The following is an 18,191-nucleotide window of genomic DNA, read 5'->3' as shown; positions in this document are numbered from 1 at the left end:
CAACCATCGGCTCTCGTGGAAGCAACCATCGGCTCTCGTGGAAGCAAACATCGACTCTCGTGGAAGTAACCATCGGCTCTCGTGGAAGCAACCATCGGCTTGCGTTGAAGTAACCATCGACTCTTGTGGAAGCAACCATTGGCTCTCATGGAAGTAATCATCGGCTTGTGTGGAAGCCATCATCGACTACGGCTGGGCCATATATCGTTCACGATAATACCGGTAAAAAAAGCTTGCCCGGGAAAATAAATGATATCACGATATGCTAATTTCATGACGTAATACGTCAAGCGCCCCACCCCGTTAACAGAACCGAGCACGCCGAACGACCAAACCAAACTGCACAACCCCCCTCCACCTGTCGGTACTGGTGTAATGCTAATTAGTTGTGCGCGATACTAGCTAGCTGAAATGCTAAAAACAAACAACGTGCGGCTCAGCTCTCTCCACCCAGCTCTAAACTGCGGGTACAGACAGTGACAGCTCAACTGTCTCTCCCTCTCCCCACCCCGCTCTAAGCTGCCAGTACAAACGCAGTCTTTTTTCTCTCCCCCCACCCCGCTCTGAGCTGCTTTCACCTGCAATTTTAATTTTTGTGGTGGATTTTGTTGCTCTATATTTTGCACAGACTTTTTCAATCTAAATAACAGAAGGATCATTTTTATTTTTATACTTGGACTGAATACTTTACTAAATAAATTTCAATAAAATTACCCCTTGTTTTTTGAGTTTTTATATAATACTGCAAAGTAACATAAGTTAATTTTGTCAAATGAATAACTATGATTTCTGTTTTTTTATTTTATTTTGATATATCACGAAATTTATCGTTATTGCTAGAATGCTCTGAAATATCACAATATTATATTTGAGCTATATCGCCCACCCCTACCATCAACCCGCGTTGAAGCAACCATAGGCATGTGTGGAAATGACTAATAACTGAAATAACAATTTAATGCCGATTTCCCTACAATGTAAAATGGTTTATAAAATGTTGCTCACATGAATTCTTATGAAATAGTAGATATTAGTGTTATTTTAGGTAGGCAGAAATTCCCATTGGAAGTAAATTCAGTCAGACAAAATGTTAGCTAGATTCCTTTTTGTAACGACTTTTCTCAGATTTAACAAAATGACACTGTTCAAATGGCTGTATACTGCAGGTAGAATACTGACTCTTGATACCAACTCCACAACTTCTTTACCTATTTGTCACAGAAAAAAATATTTTCTCTCAATAATATACCTGGAATTGTCTGACAGTCGTAAGTAACAGCGTACAACGTGCTTCAGAAGACGGGCAGAAGGCTCTTTGGAAAGCTGGAGGACCATTTTACCCTGAAGCACACAAAAAAAGAAGAAAGAAACATGAGACCTGACGGGGAAAAAGCCCTGCACACAATCAATATGATGAAATGAGTTTAGCCAACTTACCAGAATCATAGCAACATGTGAGAAGCGCTCATATGTTTGGCAAATGTATGCTAGCCCTGTGTCATCCAGAAGAATCTTCTGAAGGATGAAAGTGGCAACCTGGAAAACAAGAAGGTTTGTCTACTGATTTACAAGCTCCATTTAATTAACCCAAAACAGGGAGAACAATGTTTCCAAGGAAACGTGTGAGATTGAAACAGAACGGTAAAAAGAAAGTACCGTTTTGGAAAGTTCACTCCCAGACTCCATAATGCGAAGGCATAAAGGAATAATCTCTGTGGTCAGAAGGAAGTTGATCACTTCTTGTTCATCAGTTTTTACTAGAGCACCTACAGAGGAACGACAAACAAAACGCAGTTCATCAAAGACATCATTCCTTATTCATTAAAAGTTCAAGTTAAAAATCCTTTTCAGACACAACATTTCTTACCAATAACTCCCAGGCTTGTGAGTCGGAGGTATTCAAATGGTCTCGTTTTGCTCACTGTGTGTAAAAATGGGTAGAGGAAGAGTGGGATATGTGCAGCCAGGAAAGCAGATCTGTGAAGGACAGAACTATACGGTAAAAAAATGTGCTGCCAAACACAGAAGCAGATCCTCAACAGAACAACAACAAATGGAAAGAAATCAAGGTGTTGCAATAGTCCGGTCAAAGTCAGTGATGCTTCTTGTAAAAGTTATTGGAGGGTGGGGGTTCCATTTGTCCCATCCATGTTAGAAAGGCAGAATGCAGAGTTAGTCTCTTAACCAGGAAAAACTTATGAGATTAAAAACAGGTTCACCATTTCCTGTTTGAAACAATGGGGGGTGGGGGGGTCAGCAGTACAGCACTGGACTGGTTTAGGTCCCACTTAGCTGAGAGTTCTTTCTGCATCTGCCTTAGCGACAATGTGTCCTCCTCTGCTCCTCTTTTGTGTGGGGTTCCGCAGGGCTCAATTTTAGGCCCCCTCCTCTTCACGCTGTACCTGCTCCCTCTTGACTCTGTTTTTTTTTTAAAAACATGGGATCTCCTTTCATTGTTACGCGGATGATACACAGATATATGTCCCGTAAAAAAAAAAAAGGGACTAACTCCCTGGGCCCTCTGTTTTCATGTCTGGAGGCCATAAAAGCCTGCATGGCTGTGAACTTTGTAAAGCTCAATAATAATAATAATGTGTATGTATTGTCATCATAGTATGGCAAAATTGGCTCTCTGCATTTAACCCATCCACCATCAGGTGGAGCAGTGGGCAGCTATTGAAAGCGTGCGGGGAACAACTGGGGATGAGGTGTCCTGCTCAGAGACGCCACGAGACGTGCAATGACTGGAGATCGAAGCCAGGACTTTCGGGTCCCGAGTCGGCTGCCCTGCCTCTACACCATCTCGGCCCCCTTCAATGAGGAAAAGGCTGAGGTGATGGTCTTTGGAAGCTCCACTGAGACTCCCAATGTAGATGTTGGTTCCTTGGCCCAGTATATCAGGCCAACTATTACAAACATAGGGGTCAAAGTCGATGCTGGACTAAAGTGAGAAAATCACATCAGAGCAGTTGTTAAATCTAGTTTTTTTTTTCCATTTGAGGCAGCTGGCTAAAGTAAAGCCGATTCTTTCTCGGTGGCATTTCAAAACAGTAATCCATGCCTTTGTGACCACTAGGTTGGATTACTGTAACGCACTCTATACAGGAATCAGTGACTCGTGTATCAGCTTCAGAGGGTACAGAACGCTCCTGCACGGCTTTTAACTGGCACACGAAAGTTTGACCACATTTCTCCTGTTTTAGCCTCCCTGCACTGGCTGCCCGTACATTTTAGGATTCATTTTTAAATTATTTTATTTGCTTTTAAAGCTCTGAATGGACTTGCCCCACCCTATCTGTCCAAGTTGCTACATCCTTACACACACTTGCAATACCTCAGGTCACGTGATCAGCTGCTCCTGAGTGTGCCGAAGACAAAGCGTAAGCTCAGAGGAGACCGTGCTTTTGCAGCTCCTAAACGACGGAACGACCTTCAATGAACATCAGGCTCTTCCTTGCCTGTTTTTAAATCCCTTCTTAAAACCATGTCTGCTCCCTGGCCTTAGACACCATCTGTAACGTTGACTTTTAATTATTTCATTCGTTCTTTATTGTCCGATTGTATGTTTGTTTGATTATGTGTTCAGCACTTCGGTCCTGTGGGTGTTTAAAGTGCTCTATAAATAAAGCTGGTCGCAGTTCATTTTTTGTACATTACCTCGTCTCTGGATGGGAGGCTACACACTGAAGAAGAGCAAGCGCATTACAGACTCTGTTGGACTGGTGTGCTGTCAGCGTGGGGGGGTTGATCGATGGATAGATGTTGACAATTTCCTAAAAAACAAACAAATATATTTGCAAATAATCTCTAACAAAGAATCAGCCTGAAAAGAAGCTGCGTGTCCTGGTCAAAGAAAGAAGGCACACGCATGTACAGTCCTGTAGAGACGGCAGCATACACAAGTACAATGTAAAAGCAGCTGGTCAGAACAGAACCAAGGAGGACACTGGGATCTCAGGGACATGCGGAGGCACATTTGATGGGTAGTCAAGCCCAGATTAGAGGTTGATGCAGGCAGCGGGGTGACCCACATCAAAAGGGCAATTGTCTATCAGACGACGAGGTGCATTTCCTTGGTAGTGAGTAAGATGCACTAAGTGGCTGTATTATGTATGTCACCTTACCATCATAGTTCATCTAAATGTTACTCACTACTGGTGCAATAACCTGTCACACCACCTGTGTAATATAATGTATATCATGTGTGAAATACTTATTTAGAGTAATTAATCCTACTTGCATCGTTACATTCTATCCTGTTGCTTACTATATTTGTTTTGGACCTTGTGAATATCCATGCATCCAACCATTATGTTTGTAGCCGCTTCTTCCTTTTCGGGTTACGAGGGGGTCTCTGGTGCCCATATCCAGCAGCCAGTCACTGTGCAAGAGGTGGGGGGGGGGGACACCCTGGACAGGTCGCAAGTCCATCACAGGGCACCTTGTGAATATTATATTATGATTTCTTTTGCACTTTTGGTACTTGCATGCTTTAGTATTTCTTGTTTTTCGTAGCAGTTCGAATCAGTTCTTCTCATCCTGAACTAGGGACAACTCACCGATATAAAAGGCTTCTGTTTTAAGTTACTTTCAGCCCAGAAACCTGGCTGATCTAGAGAAGATCTGTGTGGAGGAATGGGCCAAAATCTCTGCTGCAGTGAGTGTGCACACCTGGTGACAAACTACAGGAAACCTTTGACCTCTGTAACTGCAAACAAAGGCTACCGTACCAAATATTAACATTGATTTTCACAGGTGTTCAAATACTTACTTTTCTCACTGTATACACACACACCCAATACACCCCACCCCCTGTAAAGATATATTGGTGTTTACATGTTCATCAATATTCTAGAATTCTAGAATTCCCTAGAATATTCTAGGTTCTAGAATTGCGCCGCTCAAGGTGGCTGCATGTTGGAGCAGCTCTGTTACATTCATTCTGATTTATTGCTTTTGAAAACTTTAATTCCTCTTTATTCTGGACGTATATCGCTTTTTTATGATGATGATTTACTCTGGTATCGGACGCTGTGCAGCTGGAAGGATTTTTTATTGAAACCTTTTTACTTTTGGACATTTGTTATGATGCATAACCATGGCAACAAGGTGTTTTTTAACAACAAGGAGCAGCTGCTTAACATCTCAAAAGCTCAAATATCTCATCTACAGCCCCAAATCCCACATGAATTGAAAAGGAGGTGCCGTGGACAAATTCCCATCAACCTGGCAGCGGTGCTCGAGTACCGGACCACAGAGATCCTGGAGCTGGTGAGAAACTCGGCTCGTGAGGAGCTCTACAGACTGCTACGAGGAGTGATCATCACTCAGGGAGGAATTCTGTCAGGCATTCGGGCAATCCTGCTGCCCAGGAGGCCCGCCGGATCTGACAGCAAGCTGGATCTGGGTGGACGGATCGGTATCTGTAGCCAGATTCTTCGGCTTCACTGCAGGAGATCCTTCCTGCCCACAGCTATCGGCATCTACAACAACAACTCTTGAATGAAACCAGGATGATGAGCTACGACAACACTTAATTTCCCTCTAGGATTAATAAAGTATTTTTGAATTTGAAATAAACACCAATATATCTTTACATGGGGTGGGGAGTATTGGGGTTGTGTGTGTGTGTGTGTGTATATATATATATATATATATATATATATACTGTATACACACACACACACATATACTGTATGTGTGTATGAGTGTGTTCAAACAGTAAATATAACAATATATTGATTGGGCGGGTTTTTTGTGTGATGGGGACGGTTTTTAACTGACTTTTGAGCTGGAAAACCTCGACTCTATCTGGCAACACAGAGTCCATCTCACCTGCAGCAGGGCCGCTATGGTCCCGCAGGAGTGCCAGAGCATCGGAGCCAGGTCTGGTACGGACTCCCTCTTCTTGCTGAGCTCCAGCAGCGCGTTCTCCCTGGTCTCTGGGCTGGAGAGCTCATTGATCCACAGGTAGATCTTTTCTCTATCCACTTGTGCGAGGGCCGTCGTCACAGCCTGAGTAAAGAGGAAACATAGCAGCGCATCAGCCTTACCAAAACACGGTCCATAACAAAAAATATTAATATTTCTTAATAAATTAGTGCATTTCTTGTCAATGCCTGAAGTGTCTTTATATCATTAAGGCGACGAAGCTGTGAAAACTGCTGCAGACGAGTGAAATATAAATATTAACTTAACGCTCCACTGAAAACCACAAAACATTAACAATTAGCATATTAGCTTAGCCTGTTAGCTCGTTTGAAGGTTTGCGTTTGTACTTACCGCTCCTGTAGCCAACATGCTAACAAGCGATGCAGTTGATCCAGCAATATCTTTAAAACTTAATGCTGCAAATGTTTAGACTTTTTTTTGGAAGCAAAGAACATACTACATTGCTGAGACCCCGAACCTCTGCTACATAGCGGTTAGCACTTGGTAAACCGGAAAAGCTAAGCACATCCGGGTGTTTCCTTTCAAATTAAAAGAACGCATGCGGGACGTCCACACGGCCGCCATTTTGGAAAGGGAAAAAGTGGCCTTTAAAACTGTCGAAGGGAAGAAGTAAAAAAAAAAATATATATATATATTAAGATTTTCCAAATAGTGATTTCAGATAAAATATGTATTTTGTTTGGAATGCATTGCTCTAGTTGTTTTGCAGTAAAATAATGTATCGTTGTATTTCCCTGCTTCCTTGTTTAATTAATGCTTTTCTTTTCCCCCCCACACAACACAAAACTGATTTGAATCAATTTTGTGTTGTGTGTTTCCTTGACTGATGAAGCCTTCTGGATCGAAGGTGAAACGTTTCAGCACAAAAAAAAGAAGAAACTGTCCGGATGACCTGATTGAAAAATGTTGGATTGTATACCTGGATTATTGAGCACGGACTTTGTTGTTTTCAACCAGTTTGACAAGACTGTCAACAAGGAAGAGGGCCGGCAATGGAGGAGGGGGCGTAACAAAGAGACCATCTTATCACAAGCAGAACTGGTTTGTTCCACTTTGGAGTAAGCTGTTGGTGGAAGAATCAGTTTTGTTGTGCGTTTCCTTGACTGATGAAGCCTTCTGGATTGAAGGTGAAACGTTTCAGCACAAAAAGAAGGAAACTGTCCAGATGACTTGACTGAAAAATGTTGGATTGTTGTTACTCATCATCTTGGTTTCATTGAAGAGTTGTTCTAGATCAGGGGTCTGCAACCTTTACGATCAAAAGAGCCATTTCTGCTCCTTTGTTCACTAAATTAAACGTGTCCGGAGCCACAACACCTGGTACAGCTGTGATTCTCAACTGGTGTGTCCACACAGTGTTGGAGGACAATTTTCAGACCAGTAGGGTAGTTGGGTAGGGTAATGCTCTGGACATTGTAAAGCTAAAAATATTTAATATATGCTTTGTTGATATTTCTTACATTTTAAGACAAAAAAAAGACTAGATTCTTGTAAAGAAGGAAAAATAATATGTTCTTCCCCATTAATAAATAAAAAAATATAACAACTATGCAGGGCTAGGTAAATTATTTTAATTGTGGAAAACCCAACTTCGAATAAATAATGTTAAATAATGTTTTACTCCTATTGGTTCTAGTATTCACATATTCGCAAAGGAAATGACAGAGAAACTGCGAAAACCAGCCCTTTAAGTTGTTATAAGAACCAATAAAATTCAGTTTAAAGTGAGTTTAGATCAACGCTCGAAAGAACCGCTGCAGAGGGTCCAAAGAACCGCATGTGGCTCCAGAGCCGCAGGTTGCAGACCCCCTGTTCTAGATGCTGATGGCTGTGGGCAGGAAGGATCTCTTGTAAGCCTGACTGAAGACACTGTTAGTCTGATGAAGAGGATGCTGAGAGTTGTTCTTCATTTTATGAAGAAAATAGGATAAATAGTTTTCCTAAAATATTAAGAGGGGCAATATTATCTAACAGTATAATTAACAATATCTTAAAACCGCTAAGTTGTTTATTATTATTATTATTATTATTATTTTAAAAGCCGTAATCATTTTTTTTTAAGTCACATACCACGTGACATAACACGGCTGGTAAAGGAAATAGCGCCCCCTTCAGTTTCGGAGTCCCATTTCCAAATATGGTATGGGACAGACACTGGTCGGTCCACGCCCCCTTTCTGTTTCCGGAGTCCCATTTCCAAATATGGTATGGGACTGACACGGTCTGTCCCCGCCCCTTTCTGTTTGCTGCTGCGAGGTGTTCTTGGTTTCAGGGTTCAGACGTGAAGTGGAGTCGGCTTCTTCAACACTGAGGACTGTCTTAAACAGTAAGTTTAGCTTCTTTGTATTTCACTTTAAGAAGTTCACTGTTTCTGCTATTTAAAATGTTTTAGTTCTTTTTGGTAGGATGTTATTGAACTGCTATTTTCTTGTTTTCAGTAGGTTTAAAACATACAATATAGTCGGTGCATATGAATGTATAAAGCAATACCTCAGGTGTTCACTTCATTCCTGTGTTTTAAGAATAATTTCCAAAGAGGGAATCATTTTATGTTGAGAAATGATGGGGTTATTATTTCCACTTGGGTCAAACCTTGTAAAATAATTGGCAATGTTTTGCATGATCTATTAGCACTAGCTCTATTAGCTGTGGTGGCCATCTTTAATTGGGATGACTCCAGACATTAAACAATAATAGATGTGCATCCAGTGATGACTTTCTGAGAGTTTTATTGAAATTTATCAAGCGGTTCATGAGATATTTTTCTAACAGACAAAAAAGGATTGATATCAACAGTTGTCCGATTTGTAGGTAAAATGTGTAGTTTGGAGTATGTGTTGAGGATCATGTTCAGCTACTGCAACACAAAAGTTGAGCTCAATATCTGATAAACTGACTGATATATAGCAATAATAAGGTCAGTTAGTTGTGGCAGCCATCTTGGTTTGGGTTGACTCCAAAATTTCATCAGCTGCAAATATGCACCTGCTGATTGTTTTATTTTATTTTTTTTTAAGATTTAATAAAATCCAATCAATAATGAAATATTTTAACAAAATTACAACATTGACTCTAATAGTTAATGGCAAAGGTTTGAAAACAGATCTCACTCCCATCCGTTAGCACTTACAATTTGTGTTGAGGATCAGTCTCGGCTACTACCACACCATATTTGTACTTGGCATATGTAAAATTGGCTCGGTTAGCCATTTTTGTGTTTACCAAGGTTGCTTAGCGATGACTGCCATGTTGAATGGGATTGACTCCACAAGTTATTCAGTTTTAGATGTTATAAATAGAAACTGTACCATATTTAGGAAAATCTTTTTATTTTTTATTTCTGATGGCAACAACACATTTGAAAAACATTTGGAATGGGCAACTTATGGACCATTCAAGGCTGTTTCTTAACATTTTGCAACCAGAGCTTAATTTGAGCCAGACCCTGCCGGAACAAGATCTCTCTTATTTTGACCGGGTGCGCTCCACTAAGGATCCGTTAACTCTCAGCCTTACTAATAATAAAGTTATGAATAATTTTGACTGCCTTGAACAAATAAAACCTATATTAGATATGTAATCTGAAAATAATTACATAAACACTAATTTTAAACATAATAGCCACTTACAAGCTTCCTAATATCACATACGAGCTGCCCCTTCAATTAAGCATTTCTGCTTGCACTCTTAAAAAAAAAGCTCCGCCCCTAAAAGTACAGTCATGGGCAATTTAATTAAAAACACAAAAATATAATTAAACAGCACAACTAAATTGCAGATCAGTTTTACAGTTTAAGTGGGTGTCACGTATCAAAACAACGGCGCCACTTTGTCAAAATAACAGCAATCAAAATGTCAAAGACAGTCCAATTTACTTTCATTAAAATAAAAAATGTCTTCTCATGGTACAACTAAACAAACTGATTATTGAAGCACATGAGTGGGGTAGGATGCTTGAGAGAAGCGGAATGTGCTCTATTCACACAAGGAGAGCTGTTGGTCAGGCTACTTCTTGTTGCTCTCTAAAATAGTTCTTGAATCAAGTATTTACAAATGTAGGTAAACGGATGTTTAACGACTCATTAAAATACACCAGAATGCAGGAAATAGCATCTACTTTATGCAAATTTTGGGCATTGTTTGGTTTACAAATTAAGCATCATTGAATCTCACAGAAGAGCTCATAAACTCATGAAAAGAGTTGAAGAATCTAGAGAAATCTCTGAGCTCAAAGGACAAAACCCAAAGTGAACACTGGTTGTCTGTGTTCTTCAGGTCCGCAGAGGCCACTGCATTAAGAAACGGTCGGATTCTGTTTTGGACATCACTGTGTGGACTTAGAAACACCTCCACAAACTATTGTCTGCAAACGCAGTCCACTGTGTCTTCCACATATGCTGATTTTATATTTTGATAAAACAATGTACAACACTTCATACTAAAAAGGAGAGGGTTATTAGCACAAAGTTCAACAACCTACCTCTCTCACGGTATGGGGGTGCGTTAGTGCCTTTGACATGAGAAGCTTACACAAAGGAACCATCACTGCGCAAACATTTATGGGGTACAAACAACATCCACTCCAATCCAAGGTGATATTAAAACTTATAATCCATCTTTTACACCATTATGGCTTCATAGTACTGTGCAAGAGTCCGGTTTCTGAACTGACCTGGTTGCAGTCCAGACACTTTGCGCATCATGATGTGAAAAATCTGGCAAAGTAGACTCAGGACCATTGAATAGTTGGGACATGAACCTGGAACAACCTTTTGAGATGCCTTGCTGCCATCATATTAAAAATTGCCTTTTATTTCCTAAAAATATTACAGTTCTTAGTTAAAATGTTGTATTTGTTTACCGTGTTGCATTGTGAAAGACATATACATATATAAGGTTTGAAACTCCGTGCATTCTGCTTTTTATTTGCAATTTATACAACGTCTAAACCTTTGGACTCGGTGTCAGTAACCGATTGTCATGTCAGACAGTCCTGATACCAAACTTTACTAGATGACAATAAGGTGTGGTATGGAACTTTGTCCCAGTGGACTGTGAAAAGCTGACACAGTTTGTCAGAGAACTGCGCAGGGCTGAATGCCATGTTGTGATAGGCTTGCATAATAATCTGTTGAGTTTAGACACCTGTCTCTCAACACTTACTGTGGGGCAGATCATTGATCATCAGATAAACATGACCACACCCTACGCTCTCTGACGGCTCTAAAAGCTGCCTGACCTGCCTGTCTTCATGCTTGAGAGTAAAAATAAAACTCTGGATTTCCCCCGTAGATTCCAGGATGATGAAACTTTACAGCTTCTTGTTTTTGGTTTCAGTGCTGTCCTCAAAAACACCCACATGACAAGCTCCTGTAATACATGTACATGGAAAAACTGTTCTTTTAGCTTTTCCCTTTTTCAGGGTTCACAGTGAGTCATCCATCCTCGTCCATCTCACTCCGTCCTCTACATCCTCTGTCCTCCAACTACCTCCATGTCATCTCTAACTGCATCCATATTTCTCCTCTTTGTCTTTTTTCTGGCATTTTCCTTCTGCCAATATACCCACTGTCCCTCTTCTGGACATGTCCAAACCATCTCAGTCTGGCCTCTCTAACTTTATCTCCCAGTTGTTCAACCTGTGCTGTACCTCTGATGATCTCATTCCTAATCTTATCCATCCTTGTCACTCCTAAGGAGAACCTCAACATCTTTCTCCTGTCTTTTTTTCTCCAGACCATACATCATAGCTGGCTTCACCACTGTCTTGTAAACTTTTCCTTTGACCATTGCTGCCATGCGTTTGTCACAAATCACTCCTGAAACTTTCCTCCATCCACTCCATCCTGCCTGGACTCTCTTCTTGACCTCTATACCACACTCCCCATTTTCCTGGATAGTGGAACCCAAGTACTTGAAGTCCTGCACCTTTGTGACCTCTGCTCCTTGGAGCCTCTGTTCCACCAGCCTCCCTCTCATTCACACACATGCACTCTGTCTTACTATGGATGACTTTCATTCCTCTTCTTTCAAGTGCATACCTCCACTTCTCCAAGTTCTCTTCCACCTGTTCCCTGTTCTCACCACAGATCACAATGTCATCTGCAAACATCATAGTCCATGATGATTCCTGCCTGACCTCATCTGTTAGTCGGTCCATCACCAGAGCAAACAAGAAGGGGCTCAGAGCGGATCCTTGATGCACTCCCACCTCCACCTTGAAGCTATCTGTCACTCCTAAAGCACATCTCACCACTGTCCTCATACATGTCCTGTACCAGTCTAACGTACTTCTCTGCCACTCCAGATCTCCTCATGCAATACCACACCTCCCCTCTCAGCACCCTGTCATATGCTTTTTCTAAGTCTGCAAAGACACGGAGTTCTTTCTGACCCTCTCTGTACTTATACCATCTATCTATTCATTATCTTTACCCTCTTCTTCCTAAATCTGTTATTTTTAAATTTGCTCTATTGGTAAATAATTGTGCAAAAGGTTTTTAAAAAGCCATTAAATTCAATGATAATTTTTAAAACACATTTTAAACAGTTTGATATTGGCCCCGAACCAACATTATGCAGTTTAATATTTTACCACCAGAGGTCGCCAAGCTCACCAACTTTTTACTTTCAAAAAATCTGACAAAAAAAAATAAAATAAAATTGTGTTTTCTGGTCTAATGAGTGTTTTTTGTAATTTTTCATTTAATCTTTTTTGTTGTTGTCAGGTATTTCACAGAATGTTGAGACCGTAAAAAGCAGCTATGAGTCTACCAGCTGTATGTAAAGGAAGACTTTCTTTGAAGAACACGTAAGTTCACGTGATGTTGCTTAATGATCAGTATTATTAACCTGAACCTGCCATTTATAATTCATACAACAACTGAGGAAGTATTCAGATAAATTACATCAAAGTACAACACGTATAAATACTTTATATTTGTGTTCAAAGCTAATTTTGGCAATAAATATTAGATCATACCTGATGAATACCTAATAACTGATTCCTCAGATTTTAAAGGTCAACTTTTAAAGGGATGTTCTGCCTAATATTTATCAATAGTTAGTACTTTATTTGAGGTGATATCCATGGGCGCTATCAGAGGGGGGTCAGGGGGCAATGGACACCCCTGTGCTGGCCTCCGTAACTACAATCATACAGGTTTATCCTGCTGAATTTTTGCTTGGTGTACATTTTTTCCCTTTACTCATTTTGGACTAGCAAAATCTCAAACATAAAAACACACATTTTGAAATTAGGAGGTTAAACTTGCCACTTTTTGTCTTTTTCCAGGCTTATCAAACACTAAGTGCCAGTATTTAAGAATGCTACTTTTTTTTATTTACTTCTTTATTTTGTTTTCTTATTTTACACTTTTTTTCATCAAACTCAAAAGTTTTCTTCTTGTCTCTTTCAGGATCCATGCATTTGAACCAGAACCTGACTCCGAATCCAACTTTCAGTTTGAACCTAGCTGTTTGTCCTTTAGGAGCAATGAGTCAAAGGCTGAACCCATCCTGTTCACTGGAGGACTCTGCGCTTTAAAAACGAGTTTACGCCATCAGTCAGACATCTTTAATTTGAGGTATTTCAAAGTGAATATAAAATTTCTGTTCTGATCAGACTCATAAAACCCTAATAAGAAGCGAGTGAATGAAAAATGGGCTGAATTAATTAAAGTGAATGAAGAAATCAGCCTTTTTGCAGAAAACGCAGCGCGAATGCTGAGTGCTAAATTATTTAGCTGAAATATGTTTAAAAAATTGAAACTGAATTGCTAAAGTTAAAACCAGCAGAACAGGAGCTAAATTGAGTAAAATTGTAGCTGAAAGCTAATATCAGCTAAAACCATAGCTTAAAGCCAAAGTGACAAAACTGCAGCTAAACGATACAGTTAGCAAAATAAAAGCTTACAGCTCAACTTATCAAAACAGTAGCTAAAACTTAGCAAAACAGTGACTTAAAGCAACATTTTGCAAAACAGAGCCAACAAGATAAAAAATAGTTAGTGTAGCTAAAAGATGAATTTTGCTACATTGTAGCTTAAAGCTAAAATTAGCTAAACTGTAGCAAATAGCAAAAAAATAGCAAAACAGAAGTTAAATTCTAAACTGAAGCAAATATGCTAAAGTTTATTTCAAAACAATTTTTTACCAAATTAAAAAAACTTTTTAATGTATTTGTACGAGGTAAAATATGAATAAAGTTCAATAAAAAAAGTAACGGTTACACTTAAAATTAATGCCCTAATGCATATGTGTCAAACTCAAGGCCCGGGGGCCAAAGGTGGCCCTCGTTGACATCTCATCTGGCCCCCAAGATGATATGTGAAACGTAAAATATTTCTCTCTCTTTAATTTTTTCTAGTAATCTTTGATTATGATGTCATAAACACAAGAAAGAACATCAAATGAGACCAATCAAACACTTGTTGAGGAACTTGTGACCAAGAAAAGACGTTGGGTATCTGATTTGAGTTATTGTAGATTCTGAAATTGGCCCTTAATTTGAAAAAGGTTTTAATTTTGGCCCCCTTTTGTAAGTGAGTTTGACACCCCTGCCCTAATGTCTTAAACGAGCTGAACGTTTTGATATACGAATGGTTAAAATAGCTGAAAGTATGCAAAAATATATTTTTTGGAAAACCGTAAACAGGAACCCACAGCTTTACACAGCGAATTGTCTGTAGCTGTGTATTTTTGTTGGTATCACTCCTTCACACCAGAGGGCGCTATTGACTGTAAGGCAGTAATTGGAAGTGGAGTACAAAATCTTAGAAATGAGCAGATTATTTATTTATATTATTATATTATTATATTATTATATATTTTTTTTCATTTACCCTTTATTTATACAGGTAGTCCCATTGAGCCACGAGAACTAATTTTCAAGAGAGACCTGTTTAGGGAGCAGATGGGTGTTAAGGGCCTTGCTCATGGGCCCAGAGTGGGGCGAATGAGGGTGGGTGCTTCACCTACCCCACCTACATTTTTTGATGTTGTCGGTACAGGGGCTTGAACCGGCGATCTTCCGATCACAGGCCCACCTTCTCTAACCTCTGCGCCACCACTCCCCTATTAATCTTCAGCCAACGATTAAGAGCATGTTAGGAATTTTTTGGCCTCCAAAACCCATGTTGTCACTTTTACCACTTTATTGTCTGTCCAAACAGATCTCACTTGTAAATGAGTCTTCAAAGCTCAATGTGATTTATCTGTTTAGATAAAGATTGAATGAATGAATGAAAGTAACCTCTGTGTGTACTCAACAAGACAAATGTGAAAGTCATGCTGGACCAGATATTGTACAAATGTACAACGTCTACATCGAACATTGGAGAAGCAGACATTTTGATAAGAACTGGGCTACTAGCATACGATATGCGTTGTTGCATTCCATTTACCTGGGAAGTTTAAACTCGGATCTGGGAATGGTGAAACACAACTTGATGCCATTTTCCATTTACCACAAAAGTCAGAATTTGGACCTTGGAATGACGTCGATTAACTATGTTCCAGTGGAAAATCAGAAAACTAGTAGAATTTGTTAATGGTTGTGCCCAGTGACCAGGCTGTTAAAAGTCAATAACGCAGAATGTCTTGGAGATATGACTATCATGAACGGTTCAAATCCGTTGTATGGCTCTTTAAAACGAACAGTGAGAACTGAGTTGCAGACAGTTGCGAACCATTCTTTTTTTGTTGTTCTTTCTGCTTGTGTTCCTCACAGATGCAGACACACACGCACACAATTCTTCTTTGCTATACCACTGAAACTAAGAAGATCAGGCAACGGGGAGGAGTTCAGCAGTTGTAATTGGTGAACATGCGCTCAGAAGGGGAGTGGTGCAGTCGCATTTGATAAGCATGCGTACAGTTGATCTTTCATCTGGGAACTTTCCAACTTCCAAATACAAATGAGTACCATCAAGACGGAACGTGAAAAGATAAATAACTATGAAGGGCTGAAAGAGGAAGAAGAGGAATTGTGGAAAGTTGAGACCTCAGTGGAGCTTGCCGCCATTGAAGAACTCGGAGCTGGAACTCCCAAACTGCAAGAGTAGACCCAGAAGATCCCTGGAATAACCTCTGACATTTCTATACAAAAGAAACAGATAGGTTATTGAATACAACTTTCAGGAAAGAGTAACCTATATCAACTCAGTCCATTCTAAGTTCTTTATTATTGCAGGTTGGGATAATATAGTGTATATAACATGGAGAGAGTAAAAAACAAACAAGGCCAGTAGGGGTCCACAACAGAACATCATTCAATAAGAAAATCTGTCTCTTTATTAGGATCTATGAAAGAACAGCATCTTATGGGCTGGAACCTCATTTCAAACCTAAATTCAGAGGTTTTCCCTTAAAGAACAACCAAATAGAGGCTGAACATCTTCAAGTGGAAGGATGCCATTCGTATCTGGACCTGAGGTCCAGCCATCCATCCATTTTCTTCCACTTGTTCCGACGTCGGGTCGCGGAGGCAGCATCTTGAGCAGGGAAGCCCAGACATCTCTTTCCATAGCCACCTCTTCCAGCTCTTCTGGGAGGATTCCAAGGCATTCCCAGGCCAACTGAGAGACATAGACTCTCCAGCGTGTCCTGGGTCTTCCCTGGGGTCTCCTCCCAGTGGATCCGAGGTGAGCTGCTGAAATGGTCAGTTTAAAGTTTTTTTTTTTTTTTTTGTAGGTACACAAGCAAGAAAGAATTAACATTTTTAATTCAGTTTATTTATATAGTGCCAATTCACAACAAAAGTCATCTCATGGTAAAAGTTCTCCATTTAAAGAAAGCCAGCAAATTGTGTTGAATCTTGACTTTGTTTTAATTCTCCTGCTTGAACAAACACATTAGCAAGAGTGGAAGGGAATGACGACCTTTTAACAGGGAGAACCCTATTGCATTAAAAACCCACCATCGTTCTTTACATTGTTTGAACTGGCATTTTGATATATTTAATAATTTTACCCAATCACATTTGAAGGTATTGTGATTTTTGAAGATTTTACCAAAGGATATTCAAATTGCATTGCGGTCAAGTCACATTTCAAATGTTTAAACTTACAAAAGGTAAACTCTTGTTACATTAAGTAATGTAACATTCTTTTACATCAGTATGTCATTTTTGAGAAAGATTTGCTTATAAGCCTGAAAAACCATTAACGATCTGAAACTAGCCTAGCCCTAAAAAAACTTCTACTTCTATATTGTATGCACTATGATTGATCATGACTGATAAGAAACTAACTGCTGATAAGTATTAGAACATAACTTTGAAAATAAATTGACTTTTTAGGAGTGCTATCAGGGTAGTGAGAGTCTAGGTTTTGTGGCAACTATGGCGACTAAAGAGCCACTTGTGGCAGCTTTACCATTTATTATGGTCTTGGTTCTCTGTTCAGTTTATTCATCAATTTTTTAGCATTTTTGTAGCTCAGATTATATCAAAATAAGAATGGTAAATGGACTGTACTTGTACAGAGCCTTTCTATATTATCAAGATACTCAAAAGTGCTTTACGCTACAATCTGTGCCCTTATTTACCCATTCATACAACACTTTACTATTTCTATACAAAGAATAATCAGTGCTTTATCACATTCATACACTGATGGGACACACATTGGAGGCAATGAGGGGTTTAGTGTCTTGCCCAGGGACACTCCGGCATGTGACTACTGGTGGAATCGAACCCACAACTCTTGCATTGGAGGATGAATGCTCTAACCACTCAGCCACAGTTGCCCCCAACTTACTACTGAGCTTTAGAAAAGAAAGTGAATGGATATTGGGCATAATGGATGGATGCTGGGAATTTGGGCAATAGGCACCCTTGAGAATTTCATTAGAAATTTTCCAGTTTCTAAAAATTCTGAACAGGTCTGGTTCACTTCCTTTAGTTTGTGTTTGTCTCGGTGTAGACATAGAATAGGAGCTAATTCTTCACGATTTCTCCACAGAGTGGACCAGCAGAGCTCAGAGTTTCCCAGTGCTCAGTCTGCCCAGCACCATCAAACACAGCTGGACTCCATATTTATGGTGCGTTCATGTATAACAAGTACTTTTCCATGTGTTGTGTTCACTGTCATCTCCATGCTGCACTTTGTAGACCAGAAGACTGTCAGTCTGTACAACATGTAGACCAGTTGATTGTCACTCTGTCCAACGTATAGACCAGTGGACTGTCACTCTGTCCAACATGTAGACCAGTGGACTGTCAGTCTGTCCAACATGTA

The 18,191-nt window shown here is 39.8% G+C and overlaps 1 protein-coding gene and 1 long non-coding RNA gene across 2 annotated transcripts in view; one reads left to right on the top strand and one right to left on the bottom strand.

The window, feature by feature from the left end:
- cnot9 (CCR4-NOT transcription complex subunit 9) overlaps nucleotides 1-6,449 on the bottom strand; it is a 7,929-nt gene extending 1,480 nt beyond the window's left edge. The window contains exons 1-7 of the mRNA XM_037696391.1: nucleotides 6,283-6,449; nucleotides 5,836-6,015; nucleotides 3,658-3,773; nucleotides 1,868-1,977; nucleotides 1,657-1,766; nucleotides 1,438-1,536; nucleotides 1,250-1,341 (exon numbers count right to left, since the gene is read on the bottom strand). Of these exons, the coding sequence (XP_037552319.1) occupies nucleotides 1,250-1,341; nucleotides 1,438-1,536; nucleotides 1,657-1,766; nucleotides 1,868-1,977; nucleotides 3,658-3,773; nucleotides 5,836-6,015; nucleotides 6,283-6,300 (725 nt within the window). The 5' untranslated portion in view covers nucleotides 6,301-6,449. The remainder of the gene's footprint in view (nucleotides 1-1,249; nucleotides 1,342-1,437; nucleotides 1,537-1,656; nucleotides 1,767-1,867; nucleotides 1,978-3,657; nucleotides 3,774-5,835; nucleotides 6,016-6,282) is intronic.
- Nucleotides 6,450-8,189: 1,740 nt separating this feature from the next.
- LOC119428722 lies at nucleotides 8,190-13,450 on the top strand. Its single transcript, XR_005187713.1, has 3 exons — nucleotides 8,190-8,278; nucleotides 12,681-12,763; nucleotides 13,371-13,450. It is a non-coding gene; the product is annotated as an uncharacterized LOC119428722 (long non-coding RNA).
- The last annotated feature ends 4,741 nt before the right edge of the window (nucleotides 13,451-18,191 follow it).

This window comes from Nematolebias whitei, chromosome 23, assembly GCF_014905685.2.
Source record: "Nematolebias whitei isolate Nwh7 chromosome 23, NemWhi1, whole genome shotgun sequence".
NCBI classification, from domain to species: Eukaryota; Metazoa; Chordata; class Actinopteri; order Cyprinodontiformes; family Rivulidae; genus Nematolebias; species Nematolebias whitei.
Note: the sequence above shows the minus strand (reverse complement) of the source record. Positions and strands in the feature narration are given on the sequence as shown.